Source organism: Fulmarus glacialis, unplaced genomic scaffold (genome assembly GCF_000690835.1).
Source record: "Fulmarus glacialis isolate BGI_N327 unplaced genomic scaffold, ASM69083v1 scaffold24635, whole genome shotgun sequence".
Lineage (NCBI taxonomy): Eukaryota > Metazoa > Chordata > Aves > Procellariiformes > Procellariidae > Fulmarus > Fulmarus glacialis.
In genome coordinates this window covers 33,844-56,400 of record NW_009215295.1, presented here as the reverse complement: position 1 = coordinate 56,400, position 22,557 = coordinate 33,844, and the positions used below count along the sequence as shown (strand labels likewise).

Below are 22,557 nucleotides of genomic sequence, written 5' to 3'. Positions count from 1 at the left end.
ATATCTGCTCCACCATTAACCTCCCCATGGGCTGGAGGTGGCTATCTGCTCCACCATGGACCTCCATGGGCCGCAGGGGGGCAGCCCGCCTCGCCATGGGCTTGCAGGGGAATCTCTGCTCCAGTGCCTGGAGCACCTCCTCCCCCTCCATCGTCCCTGACCTTGGGGTTGTTTCTCACATGTTCTCACTCCTCTCTCCAGCTGCAGTTGTGCAGGTTTTTTTCTTAAATATGTTATCCCAGAGGCATTACCGCTGTCGCTGATGGGCTCAGCCTTGGCCAGCAGCGGGTCCGTCTTGGAGCCGGCTGGCATCGGCTCTATCGGACATGGGGGAAGCTTCCAGAAGCCACCCCTGTAGCCCCCCTCCTGCTACCAAAACCTGGCCACACAAACCCAGTACATGAGTCTTAAATTTCATTGATAAAAATTATCTGTTCGTGTTTGCGTATCAGCAATACAGGTGTTTGGAGAAGGTGAATCCTAAAATACGTATTCTAAACTTTGTTAGGCAGCAATGTAAATGAACTATCTATCAATTGTCTTCCAGATACCTGGCTTACCGCAACTTCATGATTGACACTTATCGCTTAAACCCTCAAGAGTACTTGACCAGCACTGCCTGCAGAAGGAATCTGACCGGAGATGTGTGCGCTGTCATGAGGTAAAAGCCATGGATCTTTCAACCACTGCTTCCACTTTAACGAAAAGAAATAGGAGCTACATTAGACATGGAAGTGTTCCAGTATGACAGCGTAGGTGTGGGCAATGGCCATTGTGCAGTTGATTAGTGTTTGCCCACTTTTATGGTAACCAGACTATTTTATACTATTGTTTATTTATAATCTGTCTGGTTGTTGAACCATGCCTACAGAGTTTGGATCTTAACTTGTGATTATTTAGGTTCTGCTGTTTAGTAAGTATGTGGAATTTTTTCAGAAATTCCAGTTTTGCAACTCAGTTTTGTCAGTTTTATCTTTCGCCAGTCTTAAGCTGAGAGGCGCAGCGGACCCCTAGAAATTTGGAACTTGCTAAATGTCGTTTCAGTGAAGAACAGCTACAGATAGATGAGGGAAGCAAATCAATGGTTGTGCACCCCTCGCAATCCATACATCGTCTGCAAATGGTTCCATGCATGCAGCCCTAGCTTTGCTTTGCCTTTGTCCTTTATTAAGTAACTTCCTGTTATCTATAAACAAAAATGTCATGTTTTGTTTTATGCAAAAAGCTGAAGTGCGGTCAAGTCTGTACAAAGCTCGTGTTATGTGATTTGTATTGCTGTTTGTGATTTTTGAAGGGCTATAGAAGATTCTGGATCTGTGTTTGATCCAGAAACATAAACTTCTTCGTTTGCTGTCTCCTTTCTGCAGTGTGAAGCATAAGCAAGGCTTTAGTTCTTAAGGTTTTAATTTGTCATGTTGTTTCATAGAGTACATGCTTTTCTGGAGCAGTGGGGTCTCATAAACTACCAAGTGGATCCAGAAAGCCGTCCCATGGCGATGGGACCTCCCCCTACTCCTCACTTCAATGTGCTGGCTGATACACCCTCTGGACTTATGCCTCTCCATATCCGCACTCCGCAGGTGAGCCCGGCAGGTCACACTAACGTGTGTTTACCTTACCTCTAGCTAGTGCCGTGTAACATCTCGGTAGAATAATTTGCGTAGGATTTGCTGAAATGTTGCCTTTTTTTGTCTGTCTAGGTTGAGAGTTTCAGGTAGTTGGGGTCTCAAAATCTGCTAGTTTGTGTGCAAGTGATGTTATGGAAAGTCATCTCTGTAGACTCATGTTCATCTTATTTGTTCAGTCTGTGTTCTGTTTAACATTGGTCTGAAAACCTTGAATAACTTTCAATTCCTGCCCCTCTCACCTTTCCCTTGTAATGTTTGTTCACAGGTTCCAGCTGCTCAGCAGATGTTGAGTTTTCCTGAGAAAAACAAAGAGAAGCCTACTGATCTGCAGAACTTCGGACTTCGCACAGACATTTACTCAAAAAAGACTTTAGCAAAGGCAAGTATGTTGGACCTTCTGTTAAGGTTTCTTCCTCAAGTGTCCTCCACTAGATGACATTGAGTAGCTTATGTTACTTTTACATTCCTGTTTTAGATTTCTTCCATCTCAGTGTAGGATGCTAAGATACCTCACTTACGGTTGTGTTGGAGATCTGATTTTGTAGAAATAGAGACATGTACCTATCCTAAGCTAGTCAATACTGTTAGTCTCCAGACACTGAACTCTTATTCTGTTATTGTATATTTTACCTGAATGGTTCAGAATCAACAGACTATCCAATAATTTAATACAGAATCTAAGATCTTTCAGCAGAGTCTTTAACCATTCTGTTTTCCAAGTCTGAGCAGGGTTTTCCAGACTGACAGCACTAGAAAGTTGCTTGATTACAAAAGGTGTCACAAAACCGTTGCAAGGGGGATGTTTTAACACTGTCATTGCAATGTATTGTATTGTACAGTTAAAGTTTTGCGACACCATTGCAGTCATGTCAGTAATTCCATAACCTGTTGCCATTAACTCCTCCTGCTGCCCAATACCTGCGTGTGTGCTTGGAGGTATTGCAGGAATACCAGTTTACTACTTCAGCGTAGCCTTCAGTCTGGAAGTCTGCCTCTCTTGGGCTGACATCAGGCTAATTCTATGTAATTGGTTTCTGTAAGTACAGTGTTCATTGTCCCAGCAGATAATGAAATAACTATTTTAAAAAAAAAACAAAACACCATAGTTCTAGAGATCCTGATTCCATATCGCATTGCATGGAGTGGCTTTTTCAGTTAGTTTAGGAAGGTATAAATATTCACCAAATTCATAAATCTTTTGCTGGTTCTAGACTCTGATTCTGTTTACAAGCATCTGTAACAATGAACTTGAGCAGATTTATTTGCAGAAGTTGATTTTCCTTTTTGTTTTATGTGTGTGGCAATTGCTTTTTTGGCTGTTCATACCAGCCTCTTTGAGAACTGATCAGCTGCTGGATGACTCACTGTGATTAATGTTCTCTGTGGGTTGATGATGATGTTTGAAATGCATCTTGAGATAGGATAGATTTACTTATCCTAAATACCCTTTTCCTTTTGCTGTGATCTTGCACAGAGGTGTCCAATCTAGATAATGTTCTTTCATAAGCAGGTGACAAGCTGCTTTTGTCTTTATTTGACATGCAATGGATTAGGGTGTTTGTAATCACGGAAGGGGAAGTTTTCACCAAGAGTTTTGTAACTTTTAGCAAGTCTCAGGAGTTAACCATGAGGTATAGATTTCGGAGCAGCAACCCTGGGAGCAAGTGATTGTTAAATTTGCAGATTATCTTGCTGTAATTTTGTAACTCTGTCTTTTCAGATAGCTCATCTCACTTGTAGAGATTTTTTTTTTTTTAACTGAGTTACTGATGAACTTTTAGACAGATGAACTTTTTTTGGACCAGCATGCACCTTACACAGTCCAGTCGGTCTGTCTTGGAAGCAGAGGTTTAATGGGGGCTAAAGTTACGTTGATGTAAACCCTATTCTTTTGAGAAAGGTGCCCTTTAAGCTGAGAGAATCCCAGGTGTGCCTGAATCAAGTAACACCATCTCCTCAAGGGACAGCAGCCTCCTTCGGCTGTACAGCAGCTGGTGAGGGGGTTAGATATTCCGTTGTGTCTGTGGGCTGCTGCTGTCCTTTGGTGTGAAGTGTAGAACGCTTTGTGTAAAGTGCTCTGTTTTTGGCTTAATTTTACTGGCCAAAGTCAAGCTGACCAGAATGCCATCAGCACTCCTAAGAGTTTTTATTATTTAGGAAATCCGCTTTTCTGTTTGCTGTATGTGCAAGTAAAGATAGTCGGGAGCCAGGAGGAAAGGGTACCAAATCACTTTGCTTTGGCTTGGCATAAAAGAGGAGTTGCAGGTTCTCCTGGAGGTGTTGGGAAGGTGGTATCTGTGATCCCCAGCCTCCGCAGAGACTGCAGGAATGTATTCGCCTGCGTGCGTTAGCTACGTAAGTAAATCATGTGAACTGAACCACTGTATGAGATAACCAGGGATTGGTTAGCTGTAGTAGGAAGGTTGTGAAAGGTATGTGTTTGAGTGCATTAAATAACATATTCCTCCCCTTTCCTTCTTAATGTTTTCTTCTAAAAAGTTCTGTGCAAAAAGACTTGTATTTCACTTTTTTTTTCCTCCCTGTCTTTTGTAGAGTAAAGGTGCAAGTGCTGGAAGAGAATGGACAGAACAAGAGACATTGCTGCTATTAGAGGTAAGTTCATGAGGGCAAAACCAAAGGCTAGGAAACCAAAACATGCAGGATATTACATGCTTTAAACGTCTACATGTAGGTTAATAATTTTTTTGAAGTGGAGTTAGATGATAACTGCATGCTTTTACAGAAACTGGAATAGCAAAGCAGAGTTTATAGTGGGAAGCAATCTCTTGGCACTCAATGGAGGTAGCTGGAGGAGGAGAGTGGTTGAGTATGGTGTATACACAGCTGCCTGTCTGTCTATTGTGGTTATGGCTTTTAAATTGGTGAAAGATTACAATTCTCCCTCGAAACCATATCTCTTTATTTGACCATCATGGCTACAAGAGTGTTACTACTAAAAAGAAATGGCTCTAACATCTATGTAGTAGAGGGGCTTCATGCACTTTAAGGTTCGTTTCTATCTAACTTGTACCTGCAAGCCAGAAATTAAGTATTTAAGAACATTTGCATAAACTCAGGAACAGATCTTGCAGTGCAGAGAGGCCTTTTTATTAAACAGAAGTTACTAACAGTATGAAATAAATGCCCTTCAAGTAATGATTTACCTGCCACTAAGATGAATATTTTGAAATTCTGGTAATCTTTACAGGTTCCTGGCTATGCCACAGTATGTTAGGGAAACAGCTAATTTTTGAAGTTTAAATTGTTAAGAAACAGTTGAGGCTGTTTCCTGTCTCCTGCCACTAAGAAGGGAAGCTCTTCATTTGGTAGCTTTTTAATCCCATACATCTACTCATTCTTTTTGCCACATAACTGCACTTGATATATTCTTTAAGGTTTTTCTGGAAGTCTACAAGAAATATACGTGAGGACTCAAATCAGGTACTGCAAAAATGAGCTCAAAGAACTGCAGGCACACTAGATCAGGTTTTTGTCCCCAGATTGCTTAATCTGATGCTCTTGAACCACATGGTAGTCGTCAGGTCTCTTGGAGTTCCAGTCTAGGATGAAAACCGTCACATGAGGTGCACTGCAGAAGTATGTTCTAGTCTTTCACATTGACATCAGGGCAGTGTTGTTTTTCATAACACTTCATCAGAAGAAGAATCTCGGTGGCCTGAAATAATTAATGTGCTGCCGCTTCCTGTAAAGAAATTATCTACTAACCTTTCTTTTACAGGAACATTTTCTTTATGTAGAGGTTGGGTGGTTGATTTTTTTTCCTTTTATGTAATTCAGGTTTCTGGTATAAGAATTCCAGTTTTGGGGGGTTTTTCGTGTTTGTTTTTACTTGAAAAGAGAGCTTAAAGCACACTGCAATTGTGTGATTGTTCTGGATTTTTTATCTTTACATGTGTCAGTAAACCCATTGAAAAGTTAATTTCATAAGGAAAAGCATGGACAATGGATCTTGACAGTGCTTGACGGTGCTGAACAATACTCAACTTCTGTGTGTGGCATCTTTTCTGAGCTAGCCAAAGTGCCTGATCAGCAGCATACTTTGATTCAACCTTCACAGATATGGAAGTGTGTTCATCAAACAGCCAAAATAGTTTTGTTTTGTTTTGTTGGGTTTTTTTTAATGTTAGGTTAATACCCACTATTTAGGCCATACTTTTCTATTGGCACGTGGAAAAATTTTGCTTATAGGGTGAAAACAGCTAAGATGTCTTTCGTGGCATTCTTGTATGGAGAAACAAGACTAGTATCTTGATATGCTGGCTTCTTTGCTTACTAGTATTATTATTTAAAATTCATTCTTTTGTAGCTTATGGTCATACATAGCAAGTAGTAGCCTAATGAAATAATCCAGATGACATACTCTTCTTTGTTTCAAAAAAACAAAACAAAAAACCCCTGTCTTGACATTACAATTTTATTTAATGTGAGTATAAATTAGTAATGTTTTTGTTCTTCATTCTTCGTGGATGTAACCTATGAATAAATCAGTAAAGAGTATATCAGTTCAAGCATAAGTAATTCAGCTATAACAAGCCACCTCAGTCCAATTAAATCCTCAGGGTAGCTTTGGGCAAATATATATGCAGTGAAGTTCTAAAGAATAAATCTTATCTAAAATAATTATTGTCCTTCTGCCTGTTGACTGAATAAATTGGGGGGAGGAAATACTGTTTCCCTCCCAGAATCATCTTCCCTGCCACACTGTTTCTCCGTATCTCCACGGAGTACTATTCTTGCGTAGTTAAGTGCATTTTCAGCTATTTATAGTAAGGACAACTATTGTGAGAGCTAGTTCGTCTAGCAGAAAAATAACAAGCAATGAAGGAGAATGAGCAAAAAAAACCCTGCATGGCCATGAAAAGCAGAGCCAATCTAATATGCTAGTGTGATTAAAAATGCATAGACAGTGACACACAGCCTACAGCACAGAGATGAAATTAGGGAAGGTGAAATGAAGGTGAAACATTGAATAAATATTTCCCCATGAGTATGACCTTGTGAACTAAGCAGTTTCTCATTTCTTTAAACACTTGGGGAAGATCAGACAGAGGTCAGGAGAACGGTTCATAAGCAGTTAGGGACCGTTGATTCCTGCCGTATGGACCGGGCTGTCCAATGTAGTCTGTGCTTTGTTCATTCCCAAACCAAATTATTCTTTCCATTGAGCTTTCAAAACCCTTCGTGTTGTCTAGCTCATGGTCTTCAACAGTTCCTGTATTGTTCTTTCCATCCAGCTAAGCTCTGCTGGAGCACTGCGTTCCCGTAGTCTGGTACTTGCCCAGCTAATCTTCCACCCAGTGTCTTAAGGGAGGGGAAGAAGCAGAGAACCACTGGCCTTCTGAAGATATACTGGGGTTTTTCCCTCCTCCCTACCCAACTTAAGCAGTGACACCTAGCTATGAGAGAGAGAGAAACTTAAAACTTCAGCCAGGTAAAGCTTAAATCGCTTTCAGGTCAGGGGGCTAAAAGGCTTCAGTTTTAGGAGCTTTAGGAGCAGGCAACTTGGTCTTTTTTCTCTAGTTTGTTCAGCGCCTGTCGGATCTCTAGCCCTTCTGGATTTAGCTCATCTGTCCTTGTTAGTCTACTTCCACATCTTTGAAAATGTTACTGAGCTTGCATTTTTTCCCCAGCTGACCTTCAATATCCATGACATGCCAAAGAGTCATGTTCAGGCAGATTACTTTGTCTTTGAAGAATTCTCATAGCTTATGTTTTAGCTGCAGAAACACTAAAACACTTTTCCTCCAGAACTGCTGTGAAGAAAACAGTATGTTCAGGAACTCCTGGATTTTTTTAAAAAATGTTTTGTGTTGATGAAAAAGACTGGTTTACCTATAGTCCTGCAGGCAAATGTCTTCTGAATGCACAACTTTCATATATATAGTAACTTGTTTTGTGGAAATGTCCTTTCCCAGGTTGGAGAACTGAACACGAGGCTGCTGGCTCAGTTTCTATCCTCTACTTGTCACTAGTAACTCTGCAGAAACATCCAGCATATTAACTTTGTGTACTTGTGTGTACTACTCAGACATGTTGGATATATCCTCCTCATGATGTCTGACAGATACAGTCCAGCTCAAGTAGCCCACTTGCTCTGAATTCTGCCTTCATGCTATGAAAGGTTGTGCATGTGGAAAGTTAAGTCAGTCTTGTGTGTTACCCCGACGGTTGAGATTTCTGGTAGTTCTCAGCCTTGTGGGAAAGATTTCAAGTATTGAAAAGCCATTAACTTCATTTGTTTTTAACATTCACGCTTAAATGGACATACTGCTTAGTTGTCATGAGTAGTTAGTAAAGGAGGAGGATGATTTCTGTGTCTTCTGAAATATATTACACCTGTAAACGGGTGCCTTAAAGTCCAAGGCAGCCTGCCTGATGGCCAGCGAGTCGGTGAGGACATAGCATAGAGATCCTCCAAGCAGTCTAATAATACCTACTTCAAACTCTGTTCTTCCCGCTCCCGCAGTTATTGCTAAAACGCCTGCTCGCTTGCTGTGAAGCAGTGCAGAAGCTAGTTACCTTTATGTTTGTTGTAGGGTAAGTACAGCATAAGTAAAAAACCAGCTTGACTTCTCGGCCAAATATGTTAAACTTAAAAATGAAAATGGGATCTGTAACTCAGACAGAAAGGTGTTTACCACCCTTGCTCAGGCCTCTGGTATTAAATATTTTCAGAAGACTTCTGTTATGCCTGTGAGTTGCAGATCCCATTTTCTTTTTTAAGTTTAACATATTTTTCCTAGATCTCAAATGGCTTTTTACTTTTTCTGGGTGACTGGACCATGAATCATCTCAGTAATGTAAAAGTTAATGGTTCAGGATACTTCAACATTTTTTTTATGCTATCCAAATGCTTAAATAACTGAAACAGTTTTCAGGAAAAAAAATGCTGTTAGGCTACTGTGTTGGGTTTTTACAGTACTAATTTGTTAGTTTTTCAAAAACTAGTGCAGGGATTTCAGTAGCTCGTTGTTATTAAATTGTTTTGTTAAGACTTCTCTTAAGTTAACTTTAAAAGCGACTGAAATTCTGAATTACAAAATCTTTGATTTAATCTGGAAGTTCTTACTTTATCAGGTGGCTTGTCTACATAATAATGATTTGTTAACCTGAATGCAAAACAAAAATCAGACTGGTTAACAGTTACTAGAGACTGATCTCTTCTGGCTTCATGGTACAGAATATATTTTCCTTGTTTGTCCTGGTATATTGGTTTGATGCTCTTTTGTTTTTATAACATCTGTTGGATCTAAAAACTGGACTTCACCATCATAACTAGTGTGTATGTGTGAAATAAATCCTGTTCTGCCCCAAAGAGCTTATGTGTTAAGACGTGAGAGAACACGAGAGCGCCCTCGGGGGGCGGCGAGGGAGGGTAGTTGTGGGAATTAAAAGAATTGGTGAGACTTGGTAGGATAAACAAACTTATTTCTCTGTAAAGGTTTTCATGTGAAAGCAAAATGGTGAAAACTAACTATGCAAATATTATTAGTAAATCCCAAATCTTCTGAGCATTCTTTTTGATACAGTAACAGCATAAAACTCGTGTGATGATCCCTGCAGCTTAAATTTAGCTGATGTCCCAGTGAGATGTTCATATTTCTTATGCAGAATAATTTTGCTACCAGAAAAAATACGATTTTAAATAGTTGTCTGATCCTGATTTATTGTTCCATCATCAAAATAACTTAATGAAATTGTTTTTGCATAAAGTAGTTTGGGTTTTTTTTTCCCCCCAGAGTAGGGAATTTTATATGCAACGATTTTCATCTTTTGCAGGCTCTGGAGATGTACAAAGATGACTGGAACAAAGTCTCAGAGCATGTTGGGAGCCGTACCCAAGATGAGTGCATTCTCCATTTCCTGAGACTTCCGATCGAAGACCCCTATTTGGAGAACTCTGATGCGTCTCTGGGCCCGCTGGCTTACCAGCCCGTACCCTTCAGCCAATCTGGCAATCCAGTGATGAGTACCGTTGCTTTTCTGGCATCGGTGGTGGATCCCCGGGTGGCATCAGCCGCAGCAAAGGCTGCGTTAGGTATGAGTTTGCCCCAGCAATTTTTTTTGCCTTGTCTGTACAACTTTGCTCTCTGTTAGTCTGCTCTTAAAATCGACTGTTTCTGCAGTTTCTTCAGGGTGGGTAATAAGTTGTAAAAACAAATTTACATATATGTAGAAAACAGGTCTACTGATCTCCAGTTTTGTATTCTGTTGTTACTGAAACTGCCAATTTACAGGCAAGTTAGAATAGCTCTTAACAGCCACCGAATGTCTAAAGATGGCTTGCATTCTCCTTTTGTGCTCACTGCCTACTGATAGTGTTTGCAAGCACCACCGAGTAGTTGGTGTTAGTGACCACTGTCATTAGTTTAGCTATGGGTAAATGCACAATGCTAAACTTTCAGTTTTCCTGATTTTCTTGTGTGAAATTATTTGCCATAGTTATTTGTGTCCTGTAAGAAACTTGATGAAATAGATCCTTTCACTGTTTTCCTTATTTTTCCATGTAAAAGACAATTTTGCATAATTGGGAAGAGACTCTTTCCTACCACATTTGAGAGAGAAAATTAACTACCTAATGTGAAAAGAAGGAACTTACATATTTGAGAATTCATTCCGTCATGAGATTTATCTGCACATTGATCTGAGAAAATCGTAACTTGATCTGCCTTAAAACCCTTGCAATATAACATTTTCCATGTAATTTTTAACAGAGGAGTTTTCTCGAGTCAGAGAGGAGGTGCCACTGGAGCTTGTTGAAGCTCATGTAAAGAAAGTACAGGAAGCAGCAAGAGCCTCTGGGAAGGTGGATCCAACATACGGACTAGAGAGCAGCTGCATTGCCGGAACAGGTCCAGATGAGCCGGAGAAAATCGGTAGGCTGTCCATCAAAATGCAGAAGTTTCTGCAGATGAGGTTCCTTAGGCGTTTTCTTCTGACTTGTAATAAACCCTAAGTTCACCTCCAATACGAGATGGGAATCGCGAGTAAGGAGAGTGTGACAGGTCATTACACTTCTGCTTGCTGCAGGATTATTAACTCTTGACACTGAATTGATGACTTTAGGACCAGCTTTAGTTTTAGAAATGTTTTCCTACTCTGACTACATGGAAACGCCACTGCTTGGGATGCATAGAGTTGAGTGGGCAAAAATACCAGAGCAGAAGGTTTCATGCCAATTCTGTGGGTATTGGAGTAGTTAGAGGATGCTGCCTTTCTAGCATTATGGTCACGATAAAGCAAACTGAGTTTTATTGGCTCTTTGTGCTGCAGCTGAATCTATAATGTTGTATCACGCCTTTTGGTAACCAGTTTTAATGTAACTCTTGTACTCTGAGTGCCTTGCTAACCGTGATGGTAACAGAAGAGGAACTTTTTATTAAATGGTGGACTGGCACATGATAATGCCACAGTTCTTGGCTCTGGTTGTTGGACATTACACTGCCATACTAACAAGCTCTCGGTTTAGAGCTCGGTTTCAGTTGAGCTATTTTCTGTAATATTCAGCAGATACTCTGGTATTAAGTCTCTTATCTGAAACTTTGACAGGTGCAAATTGTTTATTCATTACTATGGAAAGTAAAAGCATATCTTGTGGCAATGCCCTATAAAGTGAAACCACTTTGTGTAACCCTTTTTAACTCTATTTTGGCTCTCCTTCAACAGTAAAATGAGTAGACACGCACATTTTGCTACGTACTTACTGACTTTCTCAGACTTTCACCTCTTGAGTTTGGTACAGATCTACCGACTTGTCTGTAGATCTTTATTTTTCTCTCCAGCATTGTTGGCTGCTATTTTGTTCAGCTTATCACAAACTGTTTTGGTGAATTTAGTGACTAAAGGCACGTATAGCTTTGGGTAAAACTGAACAGAATGTAATCTAGATTGACTGGAAGGTTTGATTTGGGCTGTGTTTGCACATCTCATAGTTGACCTGCTGTCACCCTGTCTAGAGACATGAGCAAGGTGCCAGATTGTGTGATGGGATCATAAGGGACCTCGTGTTCCAGTGCTGTTCAGTTATCAACTGCTAGTCATTGAGGTGAAGATGCGTGTCTACATTGTAAAACTACCCTTCTAAATGAGATTTTAAAGTACTGCTTAACTCATGAAGGTACCTTTTAATAGAAGAGAAGTTAACAGACCACTCAGTCCTTCTGTTGCATTTTTCAGTTCTACGCTCAGTGGGATAGGCTTGATGTGCGGCAGCTCGGTGCTTTGGGAGGATATTGAGTATGTGCTGAAAGGGGAACACGAGCATCTGGAATGTCTGCCTCTCCCTGTTCTGCAGTGCTCTGTTGTACAAAACTGACACCAAGCATCGAAGCCTTGTTGAAAGGGCAAGGCTTTGGGGTTTATTTTCAAGTCGACTATAAAACAAATCTAGGTGTTATTCCATCTGGGACTAAGTTTAATTTGATAGTTATTTTAAAATAGGCTCAGCTTAGGTTAATTTTTTCTTACTGGCACTTTGTTTCCTTTTTCCATATTCTCCAAGTACAGGCTTCACTATAGTACATTAAGGACCTCTGTAACATGTATGCTGCTTTGAGTCTTAATTCTTAATCTTGCAGCATGACCGTGGAAGTTTACCATTGCTGCATCACTGGTGATACTGCAAGTCTGTAGGTTAGCCCCTTCTCTAGGAGAATGTGCACACAAGTTGCAAATAGAGATTTTGAAGTGCTTGTCATTTAATATGCGGAGTTGGAGAGCAGATGACCGTAACATGATTACTTCTGAACGAGCTGTGTGGTGAGTTCTATAAGTAATACTGTCCTGTTATAGTTAATGCGATTTGTATTGGGCTGTGACTAATGGAATAAATTAGGACAACAGCAGATGGTTCTCCCTGGGGGAGCTGCTCAGCAAGAGTGAACTGGGTCACCCAACAATCTGTGGTGCCTTCCACCTCCAAAACAGCTTTGCACTGGAGGGCATAGGGGAATCCGTAGCTTGCACTTGCAGAGGTGTGTTTAATACATTGAAGTGTAGTGTTTTGGTGTGCAATTGCTGAAATGGAGCTGTGTTTTTGCATGGCTAGTCCTGAAGTTTCTGGCATCTAAATGCCACTATGGAGCACTAAAAATACCTACTTAGGGTTCCATACTATAATTGAAGTTCATCAGTTGTTATATTTTAGAAATAAAATTGTATCATGGCTCCATGATAGTTTAAAAACTCTTAATATTGGTGAATTATAGGCACTGTGGAATGCGAAAGGGGAAAATATGACTGGAACAGATTGCAGGAGCTTACATTAATACCCAAGAATCTCCTCTTTTAAGTCTTCGTTGTTAGTTTTTCTGAAAGCTGATGATGGTTCCTTTTAAATTGATACAGTAAGGCTTCAGTAGAGTTAAGAGGAGACTCAAGTGGTTCAGATGCTGTGGTAAGCATGGTAGACACTGTCTTTTGCTTTCCAAGATAGGGCCCCACTGTAGGTTACACAGTACAGCAGATGAAGATGCTCTGCATCTGTTTTAGTAAAAATGAATTGAGGAGAGCAAACAAGGGATCCTAGCTCCTTAGGCTCGTGATTAAGCTCCAGAGAAGGGAAATACTCAGTATGCCTGTGGTACTTAGTAGTTTCAATTAAGTCTTCACTGAGTATGCGTGCTTTCTTACTGGCTTTCCAAAGGTGATTAACTACATTGACTGCATATATGTGTGCTGAATGAGGCATGAGGCAGTCTCTCATGTGCCTGTGTTGGAGGCAGTTACTTGTGCGTTTTAGGTCTTATTCTAACAAGTATTTCACTGAAAGTATTTCCGCTGACACAAGTGTGTGGATGCTTCAAGCTGTAGCTCATCTGTGACAGTAAGCACTGAGGGAATGGTGGTCTGATTTACTGTCTCTGCTACAACTGTAAGCAATTGAAATGGATTTAACATTCATGGATGATTTTGTATCAGTCTCAAATACACATACTAGAAAACTACACACAAGTATACATACACAAGAGAAGTTATTTTACTTCATTTTTGGCAGGATGATTTCTCTTGCGGTCTCCAGGGTGTGCTTTAACTCTGAAATAACGCAAGCATTGCTAAAATGAACAGACTCCGAGTACTTCATTCACTTTGCGTGTATCCAGGTGCCTGTGAGCTAGTTCTGCACCGCTGGAGGATTGAGCCCATCAGTCCTCTTGTGATGGACACGTGCAGCTCGCATGAAAGCTTTCTGTGAACTCTCTACCCTTCTTCGTGGAAGCCCACCTGGTTGTTGTGCTGTATGCCGACAAGATGCATGAAGCAGAAACAGAGGAAGCTCTGGTGGCTGTGGAGTCCTGACTTACTGTGAAAAAAGTGAATTATGGTTTAGATAATAGCGTAATTATCATATTCAGACCCAGAATTTTTCCATAGCTGTAGTATATTTCCTCTCAATTAAATATTAATATTCAAGTCTGACTTTTGATGGGTTGTGTGTATTACCTTAGTGAAAGCAAAGGAGACTAGGGTGTCTTGAGGGCATCTTTAAACTATTTGCTGAGCTGAAACTCACGTTAGTGATTCTGTTCATTTATATGCGGAGTTTTGCTTATTGTTCTTCCGATGACAATGGAGGTGATGTATTTGCTTATGCTGGAAGTGTCTGTTTGCTGGTAATGCAGTAAATTCTTACCATGGAAATATTTTACAGTTGTACTTGTTGACGTAATGTTGATTTAACTTCTCTGTAAAGTCACGGGGCTTTGTCAGAAGTCGGTTATAAGTTCTTTATGTATTAGAAAACAAGGCTCCGTGTTCTTGGAGATAATACGCAAAACAGAACAAGCTTCCATAGAGACAGAAAATATTTGCTGCTTCAGCTTTGAAGAGGGCCATGGAGAGGCAATGTTTCCTGGTCTGCAAGTGGTTTCTCCTTCTTGAAAGATGTCTTGTGGTGTCAGTCAACCATCTGCCTCTTGCTGATTTAAGAAATATCGTTAATTTGATTCCCCAGAGCCTGTGAGGTGTAATACCAAACCTGCTGAAGAGGTTAAAGAGCATCATTGGTGCCATGTAAAAGGGATTACAGGCTCTTTCTCATTAAAGTCAAGTCTTCCCCTTTTATAACAGGGACATGTATCTCCAACTAATCAACTCCTGTTTGCATTGTCAGTAACGTGTTTTCATTAACCTCATTAGATCATACAGGAAAATCAGTACGGTTGTGTTTGTATGCAGCTGAAAGGCAGGAGTCATTTCTGTCCTTCTCATGCAGAGAGTCAGAAATGTTTTGGGCTTTTTCTGATCCTTTCATATTTGAATTAGAGATTAATTTTTATGGGACTCTTAATTGGTTTGCGGTACTTTAATAGCCTGTGATTTAGAAGCAAAAACCTGCTTCAGCCCAGGTAAACTTATTTAACCCTCACATTAATAATTGATAGCTTTCATTTTCTTTTTCCTTATACATGTAGTATTTCAGCATGGTCCCCTTGATGTACACAAGTGCAGAATGGCTTATGCCAGTGGGAACTGCAGAGGCATAGCGCTGTCACGGCAAATAAGGGCTTAGTACTTAATTCAAGAAAACAGTTTTCAAAAACCATTGACTACAACCTGCCTAAAGTTGTTATCCTAATTTTAAAATAACATTTATTGTTACAGCCAGGACTAGAAAACCTAAGTTAAATCAGGTTGTTCACAGTAATCTCACTGTCACACATACATACCTCTGACTCTGTAGCTGAATGTGTCCCTATGTAATATAAAAGAACATTTTGTTTTGGAAAGTGTCTGTCAAATGTATTATGGTGCAAGGGAGAGTCCAAGGGCAGTTTTCCTTACTGTGAGGTGCTCTATGTGCTTTTTTCATTGAGCAAATTTGCCTTTCTGGGATGTCCTGTTTGCCTTGGAACTTCCTTCACAGCAGTGGTCACTTAACAACTCTTACTGTGGTCTACAGATTGGTCTACAAATTTGCTCAGAGAAGTTGTGGATGCCCCATCATTGGAAGTGTTCAAGGTCAGGTTGGATGGGGCCTTTAGGAACCTGATCTAGCAAAAGGTGGCCCTGCCCATGGCAGGGGGGTTGGACTGGATGGTCTTTAAAGGTTCCTTCCAACCTAAACCTTTCTATGACTATATGAAATAAAAAAGGAATATTTAATAAAACTTGCCCCAATACTTGCAGAGTGTTAAGAGCAAACACTTAGAATCTATGATAATACTTGATGGGTAGCACATTGCAAACCTACACAAACTCATCCTGCGCTCGTGTCTTTAGCTGCTGCAGCGACTCATGCGTTGCTGGATGCTGCTTTTCTGAAAAGCTTTACCTTAAGATGGGAAACCTTAAGATGGGAAACCTTCAAATGCATTGTAATCAGAAAACAAAACCCACATTCAAAATTGAGTTTAGAGTGGAAAGGGAGTTCAGTCTTATCTAAAAGACACAAGAACAAACTGACTTTCTGGGTAGAGGAGGAAAGTTTGTGTCTTATAGGACTTTATTTTATGGCATTCTAGGGGCAGCTTACATGATTATTGTCTTACAGCTTTCTCTCAAATGTGATTCAGAATCTAGCAAGGAGTATTGTCACCTGTGAAATTTGCATTCCTGAGCAACTCATGTGCAATTGTGTCACAAGAACTTTCTAGGGAATTTTTCCCCCTCCCTCGGAGTTGTCCTGGTTTTGGCTGGAATGGAGTTAATTTTCTTCCTATTAACTTGCGTGGTGCTGTGTTTTGGATTTGGTATGAGAGTAGTGTTGGTAGCACACTGATGGTTTGGTTGTTGCTAAGTGGCGTTACACTAGTCAAGGACTTTTATAAATGTGAAGCTGCAGGCTTCTGTGGGAACTCCTTTGGACTAGGAGCCTTCAACAGATGAGATAGTAGCCTGATGGTCAAGATGCTCGCTGCTGGTATGGGATGCTGCGACTTGAGTCTCTGCTCAGCCTGATTCTAGGCTGGAGAACCTAAGCTCCAGGTTGCTGTCTTCCAGAACCAGAAGAGTGAAAAAATTACCAAGTCATGAGCTTTTAAGAGACAGAAGCCTCCCTGTTTTGACTTAAAATTGTCCACAGACTAGAGCTTTTCTGGCCTGTTTCACTCTGACTTGGAGTTTTGTAGGAAGCAGAACTTCAGAATTGCTCCACTTCCCCCTGTGGTGAAGTTTTGGGTTGATTATACTAAATTACAGACTTTTTTCTTTCTGTTACACTGTATCCCAATATGAGGAATCTTGACGTTCTTGGTGTTTGGGCTAAGCCACATCAAAATGAAAACTTGTGTATTCCTGTGTAGTATTTTCCTAGTTTGAGCTCATGATCTTCCACTCTATAAACCCAAGCACACTTGGAGTGTTCTGCACTTTTTCTCCACTTTTTTTGCTAAAGGAGAGAATAAAGCTTTCTTTGTAAAGCTTTCTCTTTCATTTACTAGGAGGGATGACACTTTTAAGCGTTCGGAGCTCTGCTTCTAGGCTTGAAATAGCTGTCTGACAAAATCTAATCTAGATTTTCCCTGTGACATTATTAGGTCACTGAAACCTAACTCTGAGATAAAACTTCTGAGGAAGTATGTCCCCAGTCTCCATAAATTGAATTACGGTGGCAGATACTTCAGATAAGTAGGTTTATCATCTTAAAATAAGCCAAGAGGAAAACCATTATCTTTCAGTCAGACATTTTAGTATGTTTTTCTTATATGTGGAAGGGACTTTTGTAAAAACGTCTCTACAGAACTGTTGCTATTAAAACACCTGTTTTTCTTCAGTGTAGCACACAGGAATTACCAGTAAAATAAGGATTACCGAAAATGAACACCCTACGCCCGCCAGTGTCTTCAGAAGCTTAGAGATGGATCAGGGCTTTTCACCAAGAGTTTTATATTGGTATGGCAGCATGTGTTGAAGTCCATGATCCAAATAAGCTCATTCTTTAATGCCCCCTGTACATTAAATTGTACTAGAGTTTCTGTTCTTGCAGGTCTAAGATCCTAGACAAGGAGTACGAGGTTGTGCTGACACTTCCCTCTTGTGCATTTTTGCAGAACAGCTGGGTGCTGCAAATAAATCGGTATTTCTTGGACTTTTAAACAGTCCATGTGCAAAATATCTGGAAGTAGTACATTATTCAGACACCTTCATGGTATTCTCCATCAATATGCTTGTTATCCTCTTATCTCAAAGAGGCCTGGTATTAGTGCTATCATTAGCAGGAACATTTTAAATAAGTGTTCTGTAAAGGAATAACTTAATGAATGAACCAAGGGTTATCGCCAGGAGATGTGTACTAAGCACAAGAAAATGCTAACTTCTGTTAAAACACGTTTCTCTTATGAGGTGCATCCAGCACGTGGTAACACATGGTTTTTAATGTGTTAAAATTTTTTTTCCTTCCTCGTTTTGGTCTCACTTGTATACCAGTTAGGCTGTTACCTAGTCTTCTTATGTAGATGCTGAAGTTAGATGGTACGATAACTGGTCAGCTGCTACTCAAAAAGCAATCTGTAACGTAAGGGCGCCTGGCTCTGTTTTGGCAGAACTCTTCAGATATGTCTGTAATAGCTATTTGAATGCCAAACAGACAGTAAATAAGAGGTTATAAGCCTGAAGAGCTCAGTCTAGTCAGCCAAAAAAACAAAATGAGCAATAGCAGGAAGCATGTAGTTGTGTATTGAAGCTAAGATTTTTTCATGCCTGGTGGTAGGGCACTCTGAAGGTGCTTGTGGTCAAGGTCAGGTTTTTATGGGTGTCTGGCAAACTTGTTTTGGGTTCCAAATATGAAGGTGTAAGAGGCAGCGGGTGCTGTCCTGACCCACACATCCATGGCAGTGAGAGAACCCTCCAAGTATCTAAATAGTTCATATTATATGCTTGTAGCTTCTTAGGAATATTTCCCAAATGCCTTGTACTCTTCTGTTTTGACTGCTGAGGAGAGGAAGACTTCTTTGATCAGACACTAGGTGGAGATTTTTGATGACCAATTCAAAACCGGAGGCTGCAGTGATGTAGTTGAGCTGCCTCTGCTGTGGGTAGAGGTGTCCTCCTGAGCACATGCTTGGCATGCTGCTCTTTCCATAAGGAAGTACTTCATGACTCCAGTATGGGAGCCTTGTCTTGGAGCCAGTCTTGGCAAAGGTTGTCTCGTGTGATTCCTCTGAAGATTCAGGTCATGGTGTAAGGCTGAGGCTCTACCTCTTGGAGCAGTCCAGGAAATTATTGCCCAGAGAACCCAACTGGTGGTTTTATGGAGAGCCCTGCACATCTTACAACATCTGTCAGCAATACCTGAAGCCACTGGGGCGAAGAAAGAGCTTGCCCAATGCTATTATCTTCTTCAGCATTAACACTGCAGGTGCAACTCCGCTCTGGTTTTTCAGAGCGTCTTGGAAAACATACTTTTTAAAAAGCTGGGAGTTGAGCAGGCTATCCTGTGGCAACATTGTCAGGAGGTGTGATCATTCAGCCTTAGCTCTTTCTCATTTGTTTGGATGGCTGAATTTTGGATGCAGAGGAAACTTGGAGCTTTCAGCTGGTAATTTGTGTTCTTTTCTTGCTTTATATCTAACGAACAACCAGCTCTTGTGCTCAAAAGTGATTCATATCTTGTTTAGCACCTAACTAGGCAGCTGCAGTTGGGCTTTTGAGGAGGAGCTGCAATACAGCTTGTTTTCAGTGAGAAGGCGAAGAAGGTGTTAGGGATCATTTCATTGATCCACTCACTCTTCAGTACAAACCCACAAGTATTGGTATCATTACAGCTGAGGAAGAAGCAAGAGAATGAACGATCAAGGTCTGAGTGAGAGCACTGTCCAGAAACATCTACCATAAGACTACACCTTTTGGGCCAGTTTCTTTGATTTAAGCTTCATTGTTCAGTTCAGACTCAACATTTTGAATGTATTTCTGAGGGCTTGGATACATTTCAGAGTGCTTTTGGGAGAAATGTGTTTGGAGGAACAGCACAAAGAGCCATACAGGACTGGAGAACCAGTTGGTCATCATGTTGATGCAGAGCAGCAGGTATGAAGGGTGTGAAATGAGGTTGCACTGTGCAGGGTTTCACATCAAACCCGTGCGGAGGATAACTGCTCGCTGCCTCGAACTCCAGTGGTTTTGGGGCCAGAAATAATGAGAGATCCTTAGTGTTTAAGAACAGTGTTAGTGCCTTAACAAATTTGCTAGTGCTTAATGTTATTCTGGTGTGGAATAATTATGTTGAAGTCTGCTTTGGAGAATTCTGGTATTTGTACCACCTGCAAAATGGAATTTAAATCTTCAGTTGACCTGCAATGCGTGACGATGCCTCTGGATAGACCTTTCATCGAAAACAGCTCAGGGGATCTTGTGCTAAGGAGGAATTACAAGTCTGGCAGCACTGTAATTGAGGTTAATCATGTAACTGACAACCATCTACAGAATCGAATTGGATGTATTGGGAAAAACATTTTATAATACTGCGATTACCAATGGGAATTACTGTATGACTTGAATACTGCAGAACTGTGCATCAAACTGTCCTTTATGTAACTAAAATTGATAGATTTGGTGGTTTCTCTCTACATGGGTAAACTGGATGTTTCAGCAGAGCATAGATAACAATGTTTTGTCCTGCTTGTTGGACTGAAAAGAAAAACCAGTTAAACTTAAAATTGCAAGTAAACTTGATTTTTAAACTAAAATTAGTGTAACAAGCTTTTAGTGTTCCAGGAGTTTAGTGTTGTGGCTTTCTTTAAACCACTGTCAGTGGAGAACAGAAAATTTTAGTTAACCCTGAAATAAATGTTGAGTATGATAAATGGACATTATGGCAATTCTAAATACTTTACTTACTTGTTTTCTCAGATGGAGCTGAAGAAGAAAAAATGGAAACCGAGACAGATGGGCAACAGTCGGAGAAGGTAAGGTTGGCTCAGTACACTGGTTCTGAAAAGATAGTTCTGACACTTACGAACCTGAATTATTACATTCTAAAATGCTGTGTAAGAAAGGTAGATGGTAGTGTGCTGGTCAGTGTGTGTGTCCATAGGGAACAGTTTTCAGTCTTCTGAGTCTTCATTTTCTTATGATTGATTTAGTCTCATGTCATAGGAACATAGAATCTTTTAGGTTGGAAAAGACCTTTAAGATCATCAAGCCCAACCGTTAACCCAGCACTGCCAAGCCCACCACTAAACCATGTCCCTAAGCACCACATCTACACGTCTTTTAAATACCCCCAGGGGCGGAGACTCCACCACTGCCCTGGGCAGCCTGTTCCAAGGCTTGACAACCCTTTTGGTGAAGAAGTTTTTCCTAATATCCAATCTAAACCTCCCCTGGTGCAACTTGAGGCTGTTTCCTCTCGTCCTATCGCTTGTTCCTTGGGAGAAGAGACCAACACCCACCTCACTACAACCTCCTTTCAGGGAGTTGTAGAGCGCGATGAGGCCTCCCCTCAGCCTCCTCTTCTCCAGGCTAAACAGCCCCAGTTCCCTGAGCCGCTCCTCATCAGACTTGTGCTCCAGACCCTTCACCAGCTTCAGTGCTCTTCTTTGGACATGTGTATAGAGACATCGTACAGAGATGTTTCTTTTGCTGGGCAAACAACAGGAATGAGACATTGGTGTGTTATTTTCTAGTCCTGAGAAAAAAGGTTGGGACTGGGTGATAGCAAACGAATTAGAGACTTAAGCTGCAGAAGAACATTGGTATGTTCTGGTTCATGACTGGTAGTGGTCTAAAGCAAGTGTCTCTTTGAAGTCGTGCCCTAAGTCTTGTGAAGTCTTGTGACAAATTGCCTTCCCAAAGTTGAACACAGCTTTCAGTTCTGACAAGATCAGCGAGATCAGGGCTTTCCAGGAAATGGGTGAGTTTGGGTTACTCGCTGTATTTGACAACCATTTGTGAGCGCGGTGTGTGGAGCTGAACAGAAAACCTGAATGAAACTATTGCCCCGGCTGCATCGCAGCTCTCCAGTGACAATGTGAGTTACGTGTCTGTTCGGTCTGCACGATCACATGTGCTTAGTAGGTGTGGGAGGATGAGATCTGGCTGACTAAAGGAAGGTGCCAGTAGCTGAGCTGGTCAGTAAAACTCCTCTTTGTAAGAAGTCTGGCTAACTCTTGGTTATAGGTGTGCATATTGTGTACTTTTGATGTTAGGTATGATGCATCCTGCCCATAAAGATCAGATATTTAGAAATTAATTCCTTCAACCTGCTGATGGTGCATACAAGAATGCAGTTGTATGGGGTTTTTTATAACCCCATGTCTACAAACAGAGTAGCTCTTTTCAGATAGTCTACAATAATGGCACTGGCTGTGATTGTTTCGGACCTGAACTGGAATTAAACTAATATCCTGGAATTAGAACATCACCCTGCTAAATAAATGGTGGTAGGCACTTACTGAGTCTGCAGCAACAGGTGATATTTCTGTGTTGCCTGCTTAGTCAAATGAATGGAATAAAACTAACCTAATGGCTGCTGAGTGTAGTTTTGATGTTACTCCTCGCTCTCTTTTTCAGGTAGATCTTTTGCTGCCTTTCTGGTAAATAGCCAGGTACACTTAGGTAGATATAAGTGTAGCAGACTTGGTCAGAGCTTGAAAAGATGCATTGTTCTGTAGAGCAGAACAAATGAGAAACATTCAGGTCAGTTTGGAGTATTTTCAAGGGGAGAATGATGCTTCCAGTGTTAAACATGAAGCTGCTGCTGATTTCATTAATACTATGTGAAGGCACCTAGATTTTAACAAGAAATATTTTTATTTTACTTCCATTTTGCAAATGTCGCTCTCTTCCGCCAATTCCTGGGCAGAGGCACCCTCCTGTAACATGTAATTCAGTTGTAGCATTTATTGCCACAGGATGCTGTTGTGACCGTGAGTTCTGCAGAATTTGGAGCTGTGTGGATAGGTGAATACTGTATAAATTGTTAACATGGCAGACACTGGAAAGGATATAAAACTTACGCACAAACTACTGG

At 40.8% G+C, this 22,557-nt stretch overlaps 1 protein-coding gene across 1 annotated transcript in view; it reads left to right on the top strand.

The window, feature by feature from the left end:
* Positions 1 to 547: 547 nt before the first annotated feature.
* Positions 548 to 22,557, top strand: part of SMARCC1 (SWI/SNF related, matrix associated, actin dependent regulator of chromatin, subfamily c, member 1) — a gene marked incomplete at its 5' end in the record, with an annotated part of 48,019 nt that continues 26,009 nt past the window's right edge. Inside the window, 7 exons of the mRNA XM_009578897.1 lie at positions 548 to 661; positions 1,427 to 1,580; positions 1,894 to 2,007; positions 4,182 to 4,241; positions 9,429 to 9,687; positions 10,364 to 10,525; positions 20,436 to 20,491. Of these exons, the coding sequence (XP_009577192.1) occupies positions 548 to 661; positions 1,427 to 1,580; positions 1,894 to 2,007; positions 4,182 to 4,241; positions 9,429 to 9,687; positions 10,364 to 10,525; positions 20,436 to 20,491 (919 nt within the window). The remainder of the gene's footprint in view (positions 662 to 1,426; positions 1,581 to 1,893; positions 2,008 to 4,181; positions 4,242 to 9,428; positions 9,688 to 10,363; positions 10,526 to 20,435; positions 20,492 to 22,557) is intronic.